Genomic DNA, 19,367 nt, shown 5'->3' with positions numbered 1-19,367 from the left:
AATTTTTATATACTTATACTAAGATATAGTTATAATATATTAAAAAATAGGGGTGCTTTTAAAAATATTTTTATATATCCTTTTGAAGTATCTTAGAATTAGTATATGAACATACTCAAAGTGATAAATGAGCATGCGAATATACGCACAGTGATATACAGATGGTGAGAGTAGCTACACGCGAGTGTAGATAAAACTCGTCACATTTTCACCAAATTTTCGTTCACATATATATATATATATATATATATATATATATATATATATATATATCCGGTTGCGTCAACACGAAGAAAACAAATTAAAGCGTGTGGTTGAGCCTTCATTTTTGTTGGCACCCCTTGCTTGGGCCAAGTAGGACACTGCCAGCACTGGAGCGAGCGAGCGAGGATTCAATTGAGTGCGTGGTCCATCCAATATAATACGGTAGCAGCATGGACAATTCCATTAATATAACGCGCTAACTACCACAGAAGAAGAAGAATAAAATATCGGAGAGTAGTATAATCTTACGCTTATGATCTGTACGTCGATCGATCGCCCAATGCAATTTCCCTAGGCCGCTAACCACACCACGTACGTCTCTTACGATGCCCATCATCACAAGCAGAGAGACCTGGTCACTTGCTTGGGCTTCAACTTCACGTCACCCATTGGGGGCATCATCATTGAAGCTGTTGGCTACTTGCTCGATCTTCTTCATCAGCTAATGATCGAGGTCGATCCACTGCTAATAGCAGCGCAGAAACGCCTGGAGGAAAGATAAGGGGCACCGGCCGTCAGGTCGTACCAGAGCCGTGACCTAGCTAATCATCTGCTGATCGAGCTGAGGAAGAAACGCAGCAGCATCTGTATCGTTAATCCCACGTGGTTGGGTGAGGCATCGCCGTCGAGCCCGTGCGCGACGGGATCGGGTCCGCCGGGCCGTACTGGTCCGATCCCTTTCAGGTGCCAGCCAGGGTTTGCTGTTTTGTCTTGAATGCGAACTGCAACCCCTCAGCCCGGCAGGGGGTGCCCGGCCAACACCACGACCACGACCACGAGCAGCGAGGACCTGCGGCATCCGTGCATTCCCTCGCTCTGATCCGCTGCTAGCTGCTCAGATTGGTGATGGGCGTCGGGCCAGCCGGACCCTATCATCTATCATCCTCCATCCGATCCCGGATCCGCGGCCCGCCCCTTGAATCCCCGGTTGAGACGTCTACCCACCTATCGATCAGCCGGGGCACGCTAAATGGAAGAGGTTCCAAGTAGCGTGCTGTGATAAGCTATTTAGCCGCGGGAAGGTGATAGGATGAAGTGTCATCTAATCAGGGGATAGGTTTGAATCGTTAGTACGTAGTACCAGTAGGAATCGGGTCTCCTTCAAACTCTGTGAAAAGAAAGCTACAGCGAGACATAGCGCAAGCTATTTCATTCAGCGTTTCATAAAAGCTATGATTAATCATGCGCCAAGCACACATAAGTATGGGACTTATATATATATATATGTATATATGGACACCGACGTTTGGATACATGTTCAGCCTCTTGGCCATGCATATCCATTAATTATTCCGTAATCAAGATTACAATCATGGATTTTATGCGGCGAGCAACATTTTCAGCCTCGTTGTTAAGCCTCCAGTGTGAAGGAGATGAAGCAGCCTAGGCCATGCATACAAGAAAACATAATTAGTGGAGTTGAAACAATTTTGCGGCTAAGGATGGGCTAAAAGTATTGGCCTAAATGGTAAACGGTAAACATGCTGACTAAATGACCATTTAAACGGATTAAACAATCATTAAATTGGATAAATATTAAATGAGATAAATGGCTGATTAAACAGACATGGTTTGCTACCGTGTAGTGTTTACAAGGTGTTTAAACAGGCTAAACGGCCATACAGGTGAACAATGGCTAAAAATAAAAATAAAGTTTAGCCGCCTTTGACCCTAGCTAAAGTTTAGTTGTCCAGTCCAATTTAGGCTCCGTTTGTTTCAGCTTATGGTCTATTTTGAAAGCTCGATTTTGGGAAATTCAAAAGTCAGATGACCCCAAGAATCGAGAAATGGAGAATCCAGCTGATTTATGGATTCTCGATTCTGAATTCTGGGAGTCATCTGACTTTTGTATTTCTCAAAATCGAACCTTCAAAATTGGCCATAAGCTGAAACAAACCGGGCCTCAGATGCTTGACTAATTTTTAGCGGTTAGAAGTGAAAAAGTCTCGTGCCAAGCGCATGCTGCGAGATGATAGTGTTGGGAGGGTATTTTGGTCTTTTGACATCCGCTATCAGAAATTAGCACTTATTAGCTAGGTTTAGAGGACTAATGAACTAAACTTTAGTTGGAGGTTTGGCAAATTTTTAGCCCACGTGTTAATACCCTTTTTGGATTATATAGAACTAATTAAAATTAGTCCTTGGATCCAATCATTCACTAAAGCCAAATAGCGGTGTTTAGCATAGCTAAAGCGTTGTTCACAGCAATAGCGGCATAATTGACAATAGCGTAGCGGCAGTAAAAGAAAACTAACGAAGTTATAGTAGTGCTATAAGGGGCTGTTTAAAGAACTCTTTTACATGGCATTTATACTGGTGTTTGAGAAGAACTGGTATAGAAACGTCTCATAGTTTTAGATTAATCAGATACTACTTAAAAATTTATCCTTATCAGGTAGTCTACGTGAGTAGTATAAGGTTATAGTAGGAGAGAAGGTTAGTTACGTCGGCGAGAAAATTCGAATCGTCCATTTCGTCTAATCCGCTGTTCGATTGGTGGGCGTCGGTCTATTTAAACCATGACGATAATGCAAGTCAGTCACCACACCACACGCTCTGACACCCCTCCGCCCACCCCATCCCTTCTCGATAGTCTCCAGCCTCCTCCTGCTCCGCCCAGCAACCGCGCCAGGATGGCCGCGCGCTGCCCTTACTTCGCCGCCGAGGAGACCACCCGCGTCATCCGCCCGGGGGAGTCGCCGGCCGCGGCGCTCCGCCGGATCCTCGCCAAGCCCGGCGCGCACCAGGCGCCCTGCTGCTTCGACGCGCTCGCCGCGCGCCTCATCGAGCGCGCCGGCTTCGAGATCGGCTTCATGAGCGGTGCGTGCGCGCGCTTCCCTCCCGAGCCGCCGGCCCCGGCCTCTCTCGCGTAGACTAACTGACGACTTCGTCACGAGGATTTTTAATCAAAATCGCATTGGATTGCGTTCGTCATTACGACTGAATGCATGCTTAGTTGCCTACACAACAACCTTTTCCTGTTTTCCCAGATGTTCAAGGTATCTCAAACATTGGAGTCTTTTCTCATGTCTTTTCAGGTTTCTGTGTTTCTGCCACCAGGCTTAGCTTGCCTGACGTTGGCCTCATCTCCTATGGAGAAATGGTAGACCAAGGGCGTCTAATCAACGAAGCTGTATCAATCCCAGTGCTTGGTGATGGAGACAATGGCTATGGAAACTCTATGGGCATCAAGAGAACCATCAAAGGGTACATCAATGCTGGTTTTGCTGGAATCATGCTTGAAGATCAGGTGCCATCTCATTGGAATACTAATCAATCCTTTCATATATATATATATATATATATTTTGCCATATTGGCACCTTACTCTGACTGCAACGATGTGCTCCTAAACTGTTGTTGTCTCTATTAGCTTTAGATAATAAACCCTGCCACTTTCCAAAACAAAACTGTAGCTAGTGGACTTGTTAAATTCCAAGTTTGCCGGATGCTCCTGTGAAAATAGGTTTACTGTGATACCTCTCGGTGTCGCAGTTCCATGCTAATATAGCCGAGAAAAGCTCTCGGCGTGGCATGTATAACTTGACCAACAAGATATGTAACAACCAATTAGAATCTGGTGAAACAGCTGAGCCTGACTTTCTATACGAAGGACTGGCCGCCATCTTCCGCACATGCATGGGTTTTGTAAATCCATCAATGAGTTTATCACCTGAATGAATAAACAATATATCCAAGAGCTTCTGAGCAACTCGTTCTCCAACGAAGTGGTAGTCTATCTCTATATGTTTAGCAGGAGCATCAGATATTAGGTTCGTATATACATATTAGGTGCCAATGTTGTCACAGCACAAACATGCGGCTGGAGGATGTGGCATTCTTAACCCATCAAGCAACTTTTGAACCCACGTCATCCCAGCTGTTGCATTCGCAACATCTTGTATTTAGCTTGAGTGCTAGACCGGGACATAGTAGCTTGTTTTCGAGATCTCCATGAAATAAGATTCGATCCGAGGAATACTACAAATCCACCTGTTGATCTTCCCATCAGGGCAGCCAGCCCAATTGGCATCAGAAAAGGCATTGACAAGCATGGAGTGAGATTTACTTATCTTTAAGCCAAGACTCATCATGCCCTCATAGTTATAGTCAAGACGAATTGTTGCTGCTTTAATAAACATTTCCTCATAGTCAATTTCTTATCGTTGCTCCAACCCCTTAGCTACAAGATGTAGCCTTTTAGCGGAACTAAATGCCATGTTTTATTTTCCATCAATGCAAAATACTCATGATCAATAGCCTCCTTCCATTCTTTACTATTTAGAGCATGTCACAAGGTTTGTGGTTCAGAAACTGTCACCAGGTTCGCATAATAATGTACCGTCCCATCTGTGTAAACTCTGGGTTTATGAATACGTTGTTGAAGACAAGTTGCTGGACGACTTGACTTTCTATACAAGGACTTGATCCTATATATCCTAACAACTAATTAATATACACGAGTACAAACATATCTTAACACTTGTCCATTTCCTTTTCTTTTTGCGTACTTAGGTTATATCAGGCGGTGAGGGGAAGACTTTCAATTTCATAATTGATCCTTTCTGTTTTATTTATCCTGAAACAAGTTGACATGTTGCAATTTTAAGGTGTCGCCTAAAGCATGTGGACATACTGAAGGAAGGAAAGTGGTCTCAAGGGAGGAAGCCGTCATGCACATAAAAGCTGCTGTTGATGCTAGGAATGAGAGTGGTTCTGACCTTGTCATTGTGGCAAGGACAGATTCACGTCAAGCCATTTCTCTGGATGAAGCACTATGTAGAGTAAAAGCTTTTGCTGATGTCGGCGCTGATGTTCTTCTAATTGACGCCCTTGCTTCAGTGGAAGAGATGAAGGCATTCTGCGCAGTTTGCCCAGGAATTCCAAAGATGGTAAGATTGTTCTATAAATGTTTCCGTTGCTTTTCTAGTTACATGTGAATTGTTGGTTTATGGTTGTTCCTGCATTTGTCCAGATCTCTTAATTAGTGTAACACTCATCATTGACTTCCAGTGAATTTGACTAGGGTGTTGAAAGGGGTACACCCAAAAACATATGTTGTATAAATAGAATTGGGGCCACACTCCGGCTGTTGAAATTCGGTCCTGTATATGCATTGTCATACCCGCTCATGCTGGTTTATGTTTGGAATCCCTAGCAGATTCTGGATATTTTAGTATTCTTCAGATATTTATGCTGGGTTCTAGATGTATGTATAATAATCTAATGTTCCCATAGGAGTGTGTGTCATTCAATCTTGGATGAGATAGTGATGAAATGGGGTGATCGATCGGTGCCTCCTTTTGGACTCAGTTTTAGTGTAGGTATTAGATACGTATATATGATGAACTGATTCATTTGCTTACACCATCTCCATTTTCTCATATTACTAGTCTGAATTGAAAAGCATATCTGTACCACTTTACAAGTTACTTCTACTGACTATGAAGATTTACAATCTGTTCTACAGATAAACATTATAGAAGGTGGTAAAACTCCCATACTGAGCCCTGTGGAACTTGGGAAAATTGGTTACAGCCTCATAGTCTATTCAGTATCCTTACTTGGCGTCTCAATGCGTGCAATGAAGGTTTGCATTCTTACACATATGAAGCATGTGACCTCATTTTTTTTGTTTATAAGTATTATCAAGGGTGAATCATGTGCAAATTTAATTTGTTTGAACACTACGTAGCGTACTTATTTGTTGGCTTTTCACTAGGATGTAACACACACAAACACGAGAAACACAAGAGCACAAAGATTTCCAAGGCCACGACAGCTTAGGCTTTCTAATTTCTGCTCTATTTCTGACGTTACAGAAACCTATGAACGTTTGTATGCTTTTATACTACGAAGCAACTAATTGGCACAGGCTGAGCTATATGTAGGTCCAAGGGGTCATGGCCCCTCCTTGCTAATTGCAAAATCCATTAACCAGATACTATTGATGCTTAAAATTTAAAAAATAAGCATATTAAACAATAGATTAGTACTAATGCCCCTCTCTTGACTTGCGTTCTAGCTCCGCACTGCTAATTGGCCAGATATACAAACTCTTCAGCTTGTACACGTTCTGGACTCCATGATAGTATCCTTGCACTAGCATGCATACTCCTACCAAAAACAAGCATACTGCATGCAACTCAATGTTATTAAACACCATGAGCTTCGTTCGCTGCCGAATCCGCGAGCTCTAGCATACTTGGGCAGTTGTGCTAGGCAGCAGTTGGGCCTATTGCACATGTGCATTACTAGTCTAATGGGCCAATTGACATGTTCCCATGGTCTGGCCTGCAGCCTGCTGCTGTGCTCTGCATTATCCCTTAGCTCCGAATCAAGTACCCAGACCTAGGCCTAGACATGCTTAATGCTTTAGTGATACATATTCTCGCAAAGTAATCTCCATTTTTTGAAATATATGACTTAATCTTTGGTCATTAACCGATCTTTTTTTAATTTGGTTAGGTTGGTCTCTTTTTTCTCTTGATAATTTGATTTGTTTTGAATTCTGTGGAGCAAAACATATTGTTGCTGCCTTGCTGGTTAAGTTGATTTAACATAAATATGATATGTGGTTCTATATATGACTTAATGCTGTAGTGATTTATTAGGATAAATATGATAATTTGGTATGTTGGTTTAACATATTTTTTGAAACATAATTTGATCATTATATGTGGTTCTAATATAAACATCATGATGTGTGTGAGCTTTTATTTTTATTGCTAGTTAAGTTTGTTGTATATTGGCTCCACCTATAATTTTCGGCCGAGTCCACCACTGCTATTGAGTAACCTAGCAATTCCAATACATCAGTAGTTTCATTTTTGTGCCGAAAGCACTACTTGTAGTTCTTTTTTCTTTGATAGGCACTACTTGTAGTTCTCAATACATGAATACAAGTCTCTCTGATTGCAGGATGCTTTAGTTGCAATAAAAGATGGCGGTGTACCTCCACCTAGCATCATGCCATCTTTTCAGGATATCAAGGACACACTACGGTTCGACCGCTACTACAAAGAAGACAAGCTATACCAAGTGGTTAGCTATGATGTTCATTTTTCTTACTCTGTTTATAATGAACATCATGCATGTTTACATGCAGTTTTCTAATCACATGTTATTTTCGTAGGATGACTGCAGAGCCACAAATGGACACATTTGAATCTACCATAGTTTGGCAATTCTGGATTCTGCTGGATATATCCTGCCATGCAAGGTGCCCATGCATGGCTCATGTACCATATGTGGGAGATTTAATATCTGGGAAGCTGTAGCCTTCTCTATTAGTGCTCATTTTTTCAATCTTCTACTCTGTTCAGGTTTCAATAATTCTGAATTGTATGTTTCCAATTTCAATAAAACAGACCTACTGGAAGATAAGACCATCTGATGATTTGAATCTACAATTTATGGAGTCCTGTGCGTTCCATGCGTGTGTTATTAGCATTTGACAGGGTGAACTTCATGAACAGTACGGTACATGACGTGCAGCGCTCCTGCTAGGGCAACCCAGCTGAACAGCATGCATGTTCTCGAAAACATGCAGCTACACATGACTGAAACAACATGCATACACCAATACACCATTCTTATATTTTTGTCAGATTGGATGGCCAGAATTAACTGTTTCTGACTCATTTTTACAAATGTGATAAGTCTGTAATTATGAGCATTAAAAAGTTATCTTGTATTGCACTTATAATAAAAGAAGCACGCACGGTTTAGTCTAAGAGGGTGTTTGGACTTATTATAAGCCCATAAACCCCTCACATGGAGGGGCTTATTACGAGCCTAAAATGGTGTTTGGTTGCAGTGGCTTATAAAAAGCACCCGTAGTTGGTAATGATCTTTCTACCCCTCATTAATGCCCCTGTAGGTGAGGAAAATAAGGGTAGTGGAAGGAAAGAGAGGATATTTTGGTGGGGCCCACAAAAAATAAGCTCCATAAGCATCCTTTGGAAGGGCTTATGGGACTTATAGGTATAAACCTCACCTATAAGTCTTCATATTTGGATAAAAAAAGACTTATTAAGGGTTTATTGGTGGGGCTTGTAATAAGCCTCTCCAGTCAAAACACCCCTAAGAAAGATGATGACAACTGCAATATTCAAAGGGAAGATGATGACAACTGGCCTCATATTTTCTTTAGGAGAATGCTATGCATAGAGATTGGATGATGTACTTGTTGTCGGTCAAAACCCGCCGGCGAGCAGCGACAGGAAACACGAGGAGCCGGGAGGCTCCCGGGACTGCTGGTGGGCCCCGGTCCCTCGGTCAACGGCCCGAGATCCGGCACACGCCCTGGCTTCGGAGTCGCTAGGCATGCCACTTGACCCTGTACCTGATCAGGAAGGTGTTATGTATTAGTCTCATGCATACACAGACACATGTAAACATTAGTCCGAGCCGTAATCGGCTCATCGGATGCTTTCCGGAATCGGCTGTGAAGAGCCGATTGTCTTCAATACCGGATTGGATCTATGAATAGGCAAGTATATCCGACAACAGAACAAACTCCACTCTATAAATATTAAGTTAATCCAATCTACGACAGTTAAAGCTCTCACTACGTAATCGGAACATCCTACACGTAATTAAGCCTAACAGATACGAAAAGGGCAGCAAAACAATGACCTAAACAGAGGCCTAACAACCAACCCGAAAGCCGATTTCCGGAACAATCCCTCTCTAAGCTATTGCAAGATACCAATCGTACTGCCGGAACTTTCAACTCGTTTGTAGGGCCTAATTACACATATATTAAACTAAATCTCTGATAATCAAAGACTAACCATGACAGATTGGATCTACTAAATAAGAATAGAGCAAGATGCTGCCCTCGTACCCAAACTTAGATATGATAACAGCTAAACGCTTATAGATAACGAATCAAACATAATTAAAGCTTGAAAAGATTAATCATTATTCTCTATGCATTAAGATAAATAGTGCTACTCGCCATCAATAATGCTTCAGAACGAGAAACACATAAAGTAAACAAGCAAGAGCGATGCCGCCCCGATCACGCAGAGCGTGATCGGGGCTGCACGGCACTTACCTGAGAAAATCCTAGAACAGGGGAGGCGATGCGCCAAGAGTTGTTGATAAATGATCTCTTTTTATTGTTTACCCATGATACATATTTATAGTCCGTAGACTTTCGTTTCTTAACTAACCCTAACCAAACACGACACAAATCTTAACTATCTCTATCTAAACTGTTTAAACATACCTATCTTGATACACGGCCTCACTGGGCCCAAAACATCTGCACAGGGTCCGATTCGCAAGCCCATTATAATTATCCTTCAAATCCATCTTGCTCCAAGGCCCACTTCCGGCCTGTCTAAATTATGGCGATAACAGTACTATGAATCATCTATAATATAGAAATGGTCTCTATAAATTGCATCACAGTTAGATCATAATACGAACCGACGGTGATAAACGCCAGTTCGTAATACGACCCGATGATGATGCCATAATCCGGCATCACTGCCGGTTCGTATTACGATCCGACAGTGGTGTCCATTATCACCGCCGGTTCCAAAGAAAACCGAAGGTGATAGACTATCACCGCCGGTTTGATTCAAACTGGCGGTGATGGGGTGTTTGCAATAACGTGTTGTATAGTAGTGGTAGTAGATAGACCGGGTGTCAACGGTGGTGATGACCAAGGATGAGGTGTGGTCGTGGCCTGATGTGGTGCTCATGGTGGGGAATCAGTGAACCATCAGCGGTCTGCAAGCCTTCGACAAGGAACACCCGCCGGATCTAGTAAGTTTTTTCCCCTCTCCTTCTTCCTGCTGCTTTTTGGGTGCCCAACCGGTTCCTGACCTTGGCTTGTTTTTCTAGGGACTCGGTCATCCCCAATCCCGCCCTCATCTTCTAAAGGGGGCAGCGGGCGCGGCCAAGCAGGGCGCTTAGGTAGGGGGGCCTCTCAGGCCAGGAAGAAGAAGAGTGGCGAAAAGGCCGAGAGGAGGCAGAAGAAGGAGATGGAGATCACTCATCAGGTCCGGATGGGGAAGGACTGTGATGCCGTCCTGGAAGAGCTCTAATCAGAGTCCTCGTCCGACTCCAGCGATGGTGAAGAATTGGAGGAGGTGGAATCGGACGACTCCGTGTTCGTGATTGGTCCCGGTGATGTTGCAACGTTGGGGATCGCAAAGGACCCCGGGGCATCTTCCAGTGCCCCTGAGGTGAGAAAGCGCACCGCCAATGGGGGCGCAGCACAGGAGGAGGAGCCAAAGCAGGCCCGAGTTGGGCAACGTTCGGTAGTGGAGGACGCGGATTGGTTGAAGGAGCGCGCTCAATCGGTGGCTCGTTTGAGCATGGCTGGCCCAACGAGGGGTCAGGAGGAAGCTGTGTCGGGCTCCCTGACTGAGGGTGTCGGCCACGGTGCACCACAGACCAGTTATGGAACAGGGAGGTCGGTTCCCACTGTGGCTGATGCACACGGGCCGAACGTGCGGCCGCCGCGGGGCATTCGGGGCTTCAGACTTCCCCTGCTCGGCCGGGTGTCAGGGTAAGGGAACTGCTTGGCGGCTTTAATTTTGTTTTCGAATGTTCTTCTTCTCCTGTATTTTTGCTTATCCTACTTCTTTTGCAGTGCCCTGATGTCGACCGGCCTTTAGCCTAGTGTCGAGCAAGTGCCGTGGAGGCCGAACCCAGTGTTGTTTGCTCCGACCCAAGGAAGGGGCCGAGCATTAGCTTCTACGAGCAGGCCGCTGGTGATGGTGGTGATTCCGGCACAGTCTAGTGCGGGGGTGACTGTGGTGATGCCTTCTCCATCGAATGCAGGAAGGGAGGAAGTAGTCGTGGCCCCTAGAGTCCCCGGGCGGAGGTGGACTTGGTTCCTCCGCATGGTCCCAGCTGGAGGAGGATGAGAGGGCCAGTTCGGCGCTCGCGGATGTGGAAGCTGAGACCAGGCTGCTCGCTGGGCTCGAGGAGGTTCGGACTCGAGGGGATGGACACCCTAACCAGGAGGGCAATTCCTCGACGTTGCGGGCGGCACCAGAAGGGAACCAGGAGCGGGCGATGGTCTTGGCCTCCAGATCGTCCGGATCTCCGCATGAGTCGATCGCCGAGTGGTTGTGGCCTGACCCTAGCAACCCGGGTGAGGCTCGGTTTGTCTTGCGTGATCATCGGGAGGAGAAGCTCTAGGGCCTTCTCAAGCAGAGTGGGCAGTCGGCTTGTGGTAAGCATGCTGCTATAGAGTTGAGGCTCGTGGAAGCCCTCAATAAGGTCAAGGTCGCTCGGCAGACCGCGTCTGGCAAACTACTGAGTTTTGCTCGGGTGAGTCTCCATGGCTCCTTCTTAGTCTCCATTTTTTTGATTGTGGGTAATCTGTCTCGGTGTTTCTGACTTTTGGCTTTGAAGAACCAGGAGAAGATTTTCTTGAGCACATCCCGGTTTCTTCGGGAGGAGCACGCCCGGCTAGGGTAGGAGACGGTGGCGCAGCGACGGGTTGAGGAGCTGACCTGCAAATTGGAAGCCACCCGGGGGTTGACACTTCATTAGCGTGAGCGGCCGACTGCTTCCGAGCAGGGACTCACTGCAGCTTGGTCGGCTCTGAGGGCGGAGCAGGAGGCCTGAGCCCTTGCTGAGGGATAGGCACAATCCAGGGGGCAGCGTATCACCAAGTTGGAAGCGATGCTATCCCAAAGGGAAGAGGGGCTCAAGATTGCGGAGGATGCTATGGCCGGTGAGTAGTTGCTTCCCTGCATCCCCTTGATCCTATTTCACGTTTTGTGGCCTCTGACCCTTGCTTTGCTCATATTCAGAGCTAGGAATGAGGAATGGTCTCATGAAGGGCGCACTACAGAGGTTGGAAGATGCTTGCTGCTCGCCGAGTTTGAGCTAGCCACCGCCAAAGAATCAATGGCTCGAAACGTGCAAGCGCTGGTAGATTCTTTGGAGAGGAGCGGCATCCTTGAAGAGGAGCTCGGCCAGCTCCGAGATGCAGCGCGGTCAGTAGTTAGGGAGGTACTTGGGCCTCGCCCGGGGTCGAGCGCGCTTGCCGCGGACCTCTTGGAGGTCCCAGGTGAGGTGGCGGGGCTCATCACTGACGGCGTCTTCTACGGCACCTCGGGAGTGTTTGCATCAGTGGCGTCGCATTACCCGACCCTCGACTTTGAAGCAGTCAGGAGAGGCTACACCACCGGGTGGTCCGCCGACCAGCTCCGTGAACTTGGTCAAAGCTTGGTGCCGATCACGTCAGCGATCGCGGAGGTGACCACAATGGAGTGGGTGAAGGAGGCCCGTTGCACGCAGAGGGCAGCAGCCCTGGGTGGAGATGGCGGTCAATACACGGAAGCCGAGTCAAGTGCCACCCCAACCGAGCCGGCTCCCAATTAAGGGAATCCTCAGGTCGACCTGCAGTGCGGCTCCTCCCATCCGCGTCATTAGCCAACGCGGACGAGATGCCGCAGTAAAAATACTTGTAATTAGCTTTTGTCATTTTGAACAACTTACTGGTGGGACTTAGTGGGTTCCTGAATGAACAAATTAAGTGCTTGTAATTGTTCTTGTTTTTAGTGATGTTTGGGAAGTCTATCCCACCCATATCCCTTTGTTGCCTGGAGTGACTCTTGCCTTCACACTTTTCCTTTTGAACCTGCTCGCTAACCATAGGTTGCGGCGTGTAGCCTAGGCCTGGCCCGAGTGGCGTTAGCTGCTAGTTCATCGTAGGCTGTGACGGGAGTTTGGTAGGTCAGGTGGACCAACAAAAATAACTTTGGTTGCGCTGGGGGAACGGGTTGCCCTTTCACTCGGGCGAAAAATGTTGCCTTTTTGTGCGTGATTTGCAAAAGGAAAGAGCGGGTAGCCATGCACGTGGCGGTATGCCCCCATTGGGCCCCCGAGCGACCTGGGCCTAGAGTGCTCGGGCTGGGGCTCTGTAGGAGTTGGCATTTGTACTGAAAGCGTGCAAGGGATGAAATGACGTAACTGCTCAATCTTCCAAGTGTTGGCGAGGATGTTGCCATCGCTGTCCTTCAGTCGGTATGTTCCTGGCCGAACCACCTCCACGATGGTGTATGGTCCTTCCCAGGGCGGAGTGAGCTTGTTCCTATCCTTTGTCGACTACACCCTCCGTAGTACCAAGTCATCGACTTCGAGGGTTCTTCCCCGGATCTTCCTCTTGTGGTAGCTGCAAAGGGTTTGCTGGTAATGAGCCGAGTAGACCAAGGCCGTCTCCTAGCCTCCTCCAACAAGTTGACCGCATCCCGCTGAGCCTCCACGGCTCGATCGGGGTCAAAGGCTTTGACCCTTGGGGCGTCGTAGTCTAGGTTGGAGGGGAGCACCACTTCTGCCCCGTATGTTAGAAAAAAGGGGTGAACCCAGTGGATCGATTATGAGTTGTCCTCTAGCTCCAAAGGACAGCGGGAGTTCCTTAACCCAGCGTCCAGCAAACTTTTTGAGCCGGTTGAAGATGCGAGGCTTAAGTCCTTGGAGGACCATGTCATTCACGCTCTCCACTTGCCCATTGGTGCGAGGGTGTCCGACCGACGCCTAGTCGATCCAGATCCCGTATCCGTCGGTGAACTCCAAGAACTTCTTGCTTGTGAAGTTGGTCCCGTTGTTTGTGATGATGGTGTTTGGTACACCAAATCGGTAGATGATGTCCAGAAGAACTTGATGGCCTCTTGAGAGTTGGTTTTGATAATGGGTTTCGCCTCAATCCACTTGGTGAACTTGTCCACTGTGATGAGCAGGTGAGTGAAACCACCAAAGGCCTTCTTGAGAGGCCTAACCATATCGAGACCCCAGACCGTGAACGGCCAGGTTGAGGGGGATGGTTTGAAGCGCCTGCGCTGGCAAGTGGATCTGCCGAGCGTAGAACTGACACCCCTTGCACGTTCGGACGACCTCCTCCGCATCGCGCAGTGCTGTCAGCCAGTAGAAATCTTGGAGGAAGGCCTTGCCGACTAGCGACCGCGAGGCCACTGGTGTCCACAGATGCTAGCATGGATCTCCAGGAAGAGTTCCTTGCCCTGATGGATCGGGATGCATTGTATCAGCATTCCCACCGCCGATGGGCTTCGCTTGTAAAGCTCACCGTCGACGGCGACTTACGTCTTGGCACGTCGGGCAATCCTTCACGCCTCAGTTCGATCGGCTGGGAGGATCTCATCAAGGAGGTAGGCTTGCAGGGGGGCCTCCAGTCAGAGTCAGTTGTCGGCATGGTGGCCGCTGAGGTTGTGTCCTCCATCGCGAGGCAGTCGGGGCCCCTGAGCCCTTGGTCGAGGGACGCCTGGTCGGGAGGCACCAGAGCGGGGCCCCCGGGTAATGGGTCGGGTGGCCCCTGTGGTGGATCTGGCTTGAAGCATAGTGAGGGTGCGTGGAGGTCATTGACGAAGTCCCCGTTGGGAGCGGGATCCCGCTGGGCCGCCATCTTGGCGAGCGCATCGGTGTCGTTGTTGTCCTTCCGCGGGACGTGATGCAACTCGATTCCTCGAAATTTTTCCTCTAGCCTGCGCACCTCTTGGCAGTATGCATTCATGAGGGAGCTCTCACAATTAGACTCGTTCATAACTTAGTCCACCACCAGCTTGGAGTCGCCGTTGGCGTAGAGCCGATTGCTCCAAGCTCAACAGCGATGCGGAGGCCATTGATGAGGCCCTCGTATTCGGCGACGTTGTTCGATTCTGGGAAGTGGAGGTGGATCACGTGGCGGAGCCTATTTCCCTCGAGTGAGATCATCACTATGTTGGCCCCTGCACGGGTCCCATGACCGACCCGTCGAAGTACAGGGTCCAGTATTCTTTGGTGATGTCCTGAGTCAGGGTTTGGACCTCCGTCCACTTGGCCATGAAGTCGGCTAGGGTCTGCAACTTGATGGCTGTGCGGGGGCTATACTTGATGTCGTTGCCCATGAGCTCAAGCGCCCACTTGGAGATCTATCCTGTAGCGTCGAGGCTGTGGACGACCTCTCCGAGCAGAAATGATGTGGTGACGGTGACCTCATGGTTGGTGAAATAGTGCTGCAAACTTCTTAGTTGCCATAAGCACGGCGTATAAGAGCTTCTGCAGCTATGTGTAGCGGGCCTTGGTCTTGGTGAGTACCTCGCTGACAAAGTACACCGGTCGTTGAACCTTCCCATGTGGGTAGTTGCCACGAGGTAGAGCAGGAGAGGTTCACGTCACTCGGGAGCAACGAGGACTGGGGCCATGGTTAGGAACGCTTTACGGCTATCCAAGGCTTGCTGAGCCTCCTCCATCCAGACAAACATGTCCGACCTTTTGAGGAGCTTGTAGAGGGGAATCCCCTGCTCGACCAGTCGGGATACGAACAGACTGAGGGTGGCCAAACAGCCGGTGAGCCATTGTACGCCTTTCATGTTGTGTATGGGGCCCATCCTGGCGATGGCCGTGATTTTTCGGGGTTGGCTTCGATGCCTCGCTCGGACACTATGTATCCGAGTACCTTCCCCTTCTGAGCCCCGAAAGTGCATTTTTCGAGATTCAATTTGATGCTAAACCTTCGGAGGTTAGCAAATGTGGCATCTAGTGTGGCGATCAGGTCTCCCGCGTGTGGCGCTTTCACCACTATATGGTCTACGTAGATGGCAACCGTGGGTTTCAGCGGCTCAAGCTGGTCGGGCTGCCGGGGCGGATCAATTTTATCGGCGAAACACTTCTGCATGCAATGCTGGTAGGTGGCAGCAGCGTTTTTCAAACTGAACGGCATAGTGACGTAGAAGTACGTGCCAAACATGGTGATGAAAGAGGTTGCAAGCTGGTCGGACTCTTTCATCGCAATCTGGGAATAGGCCGAGTAGGCATCCAGAAAAGAGAGGATCTCGCATCCTGATGTGGAGTTGACTATTTGGTCTATGCGCGGCAAAGGAAAAGCACCAGTATAGTCAACACACTTCCTCCATTTCCCATTCTTCTTTTTTACAAGGACGGGATTGGCAAACCAGTCGGAGTGATATACTTCCTTGATGAAACTAGCTGCTAGGAGCTTGGCGATATCCTCACCTATGGCCATGCGCCTCTCGTCGTCGAAACGGTGCAGGCGTTGGTGCACGGGCTTGGAACCCGGCCTGATGCGGAACTCGTGCTCGGTGACTTCCGTCGGGATACCTGGCATGTTAGAGGGCTTCCATGCGAAGGCATCACGATTGGCGCATAGGAAGTCGACGAGCGAGCTTTCCTACTTGGCCAGGAGCTGGGTCCCGATCCACACGGTCTTGGTCGGGTCGTTGGGGTCAATCTCTATCGCTTTGGTGTCCTCGGTCAGGCGGAAGGTGGTGGACGATTTCGGCTCGTTGCGGTCACGAACACCTACCACCACTATCTCGTGGAGCCTTTTGAGCTCGGCAGAGTTGGTGACGGTGGTGGCAAGCTCGAAGTGCTCCCGTCCGCAGGTGTATGCCTGCTCGAAGGATCCACCGACCGTGATGATGTCGTTTGGTCCCGGCATCTTCAGCTTGAGGTAAGTGTAATTGGGCACTACCATGAACTTGGCATAGCACGGACGCCCGAGGATGGCATGGTACGATCCCTCAAAGTTCACCACCTCGAAGGCCCGCGGGCTCGAGCCATCATACTAGGGCTCCGATCACCGACCTCATCGCATGGTTGCTTTCGCCATGCCTAGGGGCGCCTCCTCGTGCTCCCCACTGGCCGGTGGGCATCAACCGTGTCCACGGCAGCCCAGTTGACATTAGCGCTGCGGCGGGCCTGTTGTCGTGAGTGGATGAAACTGCGCGCGTCGTAGTTGGGCCCGAGCCAGCCACGCATCGGCGGGGTGCTGCGAGGCGAGCGCTGGGTCAGGGCGTGGCGCAGCCGCGGTGCCGCGACCCGACTGGGGTGGATGCCCTGGATGTTAGTGGACTGAGGGGTCTGGCTATTGCGAGCATGCACCCCGACTGGGCAGGAGGCCACGTGCCTGTGGCGTGACTCGGAGCTTTCCGCCTATTGCACGGTGGCATGCTCCATCAACGTCCGGATGTTGCGGTGGAGCTCCTACTGTTGTGGGTCCGCAAGCTTGGGCAGGTTGCGCAGAAGCGACACTGCGGCAGCGATGTTCTTCCTGGACCGTGCAAACTACAGGGGGCCATTGGCGTCCATGACGATGGCCTGCTTGACTTGACGGGCGCGTGCATGCGCGCCGCCCGCAATGTTACGAGCCTTTGTGCCGGGGGTTCACCGACACGGGCGGCGGCTGCTGCCGCCGCCATTTGGCGTAAGTCCTCACCATGCGCCTGGGCATTAGCCAGGGCCAGCGCACACGGGTCTGGCGGGGTGTGCGTATCCTCAATCTCCATTGAGACCGGCTGTCGCCCCTGCACGTCCGCCATGGCGTATTCCCACAGGGCAGGACAACCAAGGGGCGACAGGTCGCCGATGCTTGACACTTCACTTAGGAGGTTGTCATCGGAGAAGAGGTCAAAAATGAGGCAGGACCGTACCCCATCATGCCCACGAACTCGATCGCGAGTGGAGGTAATGGTATGGTTCTCCGGAGCTACGTGGTGTAAATGCTTGCGGTGTTTTTGAGGCCAAATGGGGATCAACCGCGCGGTGAGCGAGGTGGGGATAGCGTGGTCCCTCCGGAGAGCTGGAGGAAGAAGTTATGGAGCGAGAACAGGACCAAGTCCACGTCACTTGCTGAGGGGTTGACACTGAGCATGAACTCGATGCGCCGTGCCAGTGCCTCAGTGTCGAGGTTGGCTAGCGGCCCGTTCGAGGGAGTGTCTCCCTTGAGTGACATCACAGGGGTGGCCTCCTCGAGGAGGCGGAGCGTGCTGAGACGATCGACAACAAAGTCCAAGCTTGGAAGGGAGCAAAGATATGAGGTGCCCACAGCCCAACGCGCGGGGCCATGGGGAACTCCAACGAGCCGAAGCGAATCGTATCGCACAGGCTCCTGAGGCTGGAGGCGTTAGAGATGAAGGCCATCCAATCACCGGGACAGTGGACGCACGATGTCCTCCCCATGGATGGCGCGAAATTGTTGGTTCCGGAAATGGCCGGCAGCTAAACCTACTTGAAGTGCGTATCATACGTCATGATCAGAGGTGGCCTAGCACACAATGACTCAAGATTTATACTGGTTCAGGCAAGCGTGCCCTATGTCCAGTCGGGGGTCGGTCAGATGTATAGCTTGAGCCCAGGTGCTCGTAAGAGTCAGAGAGTTACAAGCTTTCGAGTGGAGGATGAATCTCTAAGATTTCTGATCTCATTCGGTCCCCTTTTCTAAGCGGCCGACCCTCCCTTTTATAGTGGGGGGGGGGGTCCTCCTTAACAGGGGGACTAAGTGTAGGAAAAGAGAGGTAGACAGAGACACACACACAGAGAGAGAGAGAGAGAGAGAGAGAGAGGGAGAGGGAGAGTCCCTAGCCCCGTTGGTCGGGATCGTTAGCTCGGTTAGCCGGAGTCCTTGGGCGGCCACCGTCCAAGTTCGGTCTCGCGGAGTGGCTGTCGCGTTCCGTCCCTGGGCGTCATGTTCCCCTGGTCGGGGGGCAGGCATGCGCCGATGAGTACGGTAGGGCAGTCACGCAAACATGCCCTTTGGACATTCATCTGATATAAACTCCAATGGTAGCACCGGATGATCCGCTGCATTTATTTTTATACTGACTGGATAAACATTTTTTAGCATTTCAGTGAGCACCGGATTAACCACCCTAGTACCGAATCATCCGGTCACCCTTACAGCTTCTGGCGCTTCATATTTTGGACATAACTCTCTACTCCATACTCCAATGTTGATGATCTTTTACTATGTGGAAAGCTTATTTTATGCTCTACAATATTCTCCAAAAATCTATTTCATTTGATCATATTTTGAGTACCGGATAAACGCTCAAACTCTGCCACTACTGTCAGATCATCTGGTAACCCCTTTTCTGCATTTCATGTTTTGATCATAACTTTTCACTCGAGGCTCTGATTTTTATGATTTTGGAATCTATGAAAAGCTTGTGAGATGATCTACAATATTCACCATAAATATAACCTATAAGACCCTACAAATATTCATTCTTGATACACATGTTAGTTCTGATACCTATGTTGTCACTCAACCATCAAATCACAATTAATGGCCTAATGGATCCATTCCTTACAAGGTGGATGAAGTGGAGG

The 19,367-nt window shown here is 49.1% G+C and overlaps 1 protein-coding gene across 1 annotated transcript; it reads left to right on the top strand.

Annotated features, from left to right (window-relative positions):
• The first annotated feature begins 2,816 nt into the window (after positions 1-2,816).
• LOC112901736 (2,3-dimethylmalate lyase-like) lies at positions 2,817-7,675 on the top strand. The gene is made up of 6 exons (XM_025970703.1): positions 2,817-3,084; positions 3,303-3,514; positions 4,874-5,155; positions 5,734-5,853; positions 7,185-7,307; positions 7,399-7,675. The coding sequence occupies exons 1-6, from the start codon at positions 2,898-2,900 to the stop codon at positions 7,429-7,431; spliced, it is 957 nt and encodes a 318-aa protein (XP_025826488.1). The 5' UTR covers positions 2,817-2,897; the 3' UTR covers positions 7,432-7,675.
• The last annotated feature ends 11,692 nt before the right edge of the window (positions 7,676-19,367 follow it).

This window comes from Panicum hallii, chromosome 7 (assembly GCF_002211085.1).
Source record: "Panicum hallii strain FIL2 chromosome 7, PHallii_v3.1, whole genome shotgun sequence".
Taxonomy (NCBI): domain Eukaryota; kingdom Viridiplantae; phylum Streptophyta; class Magnoliopsida; order Poales; family Poaceae; genus Panicum; species Panicum hallii.
This window is presented reverse-complemented; position numbering and strand designations above follow the sequence as displayed.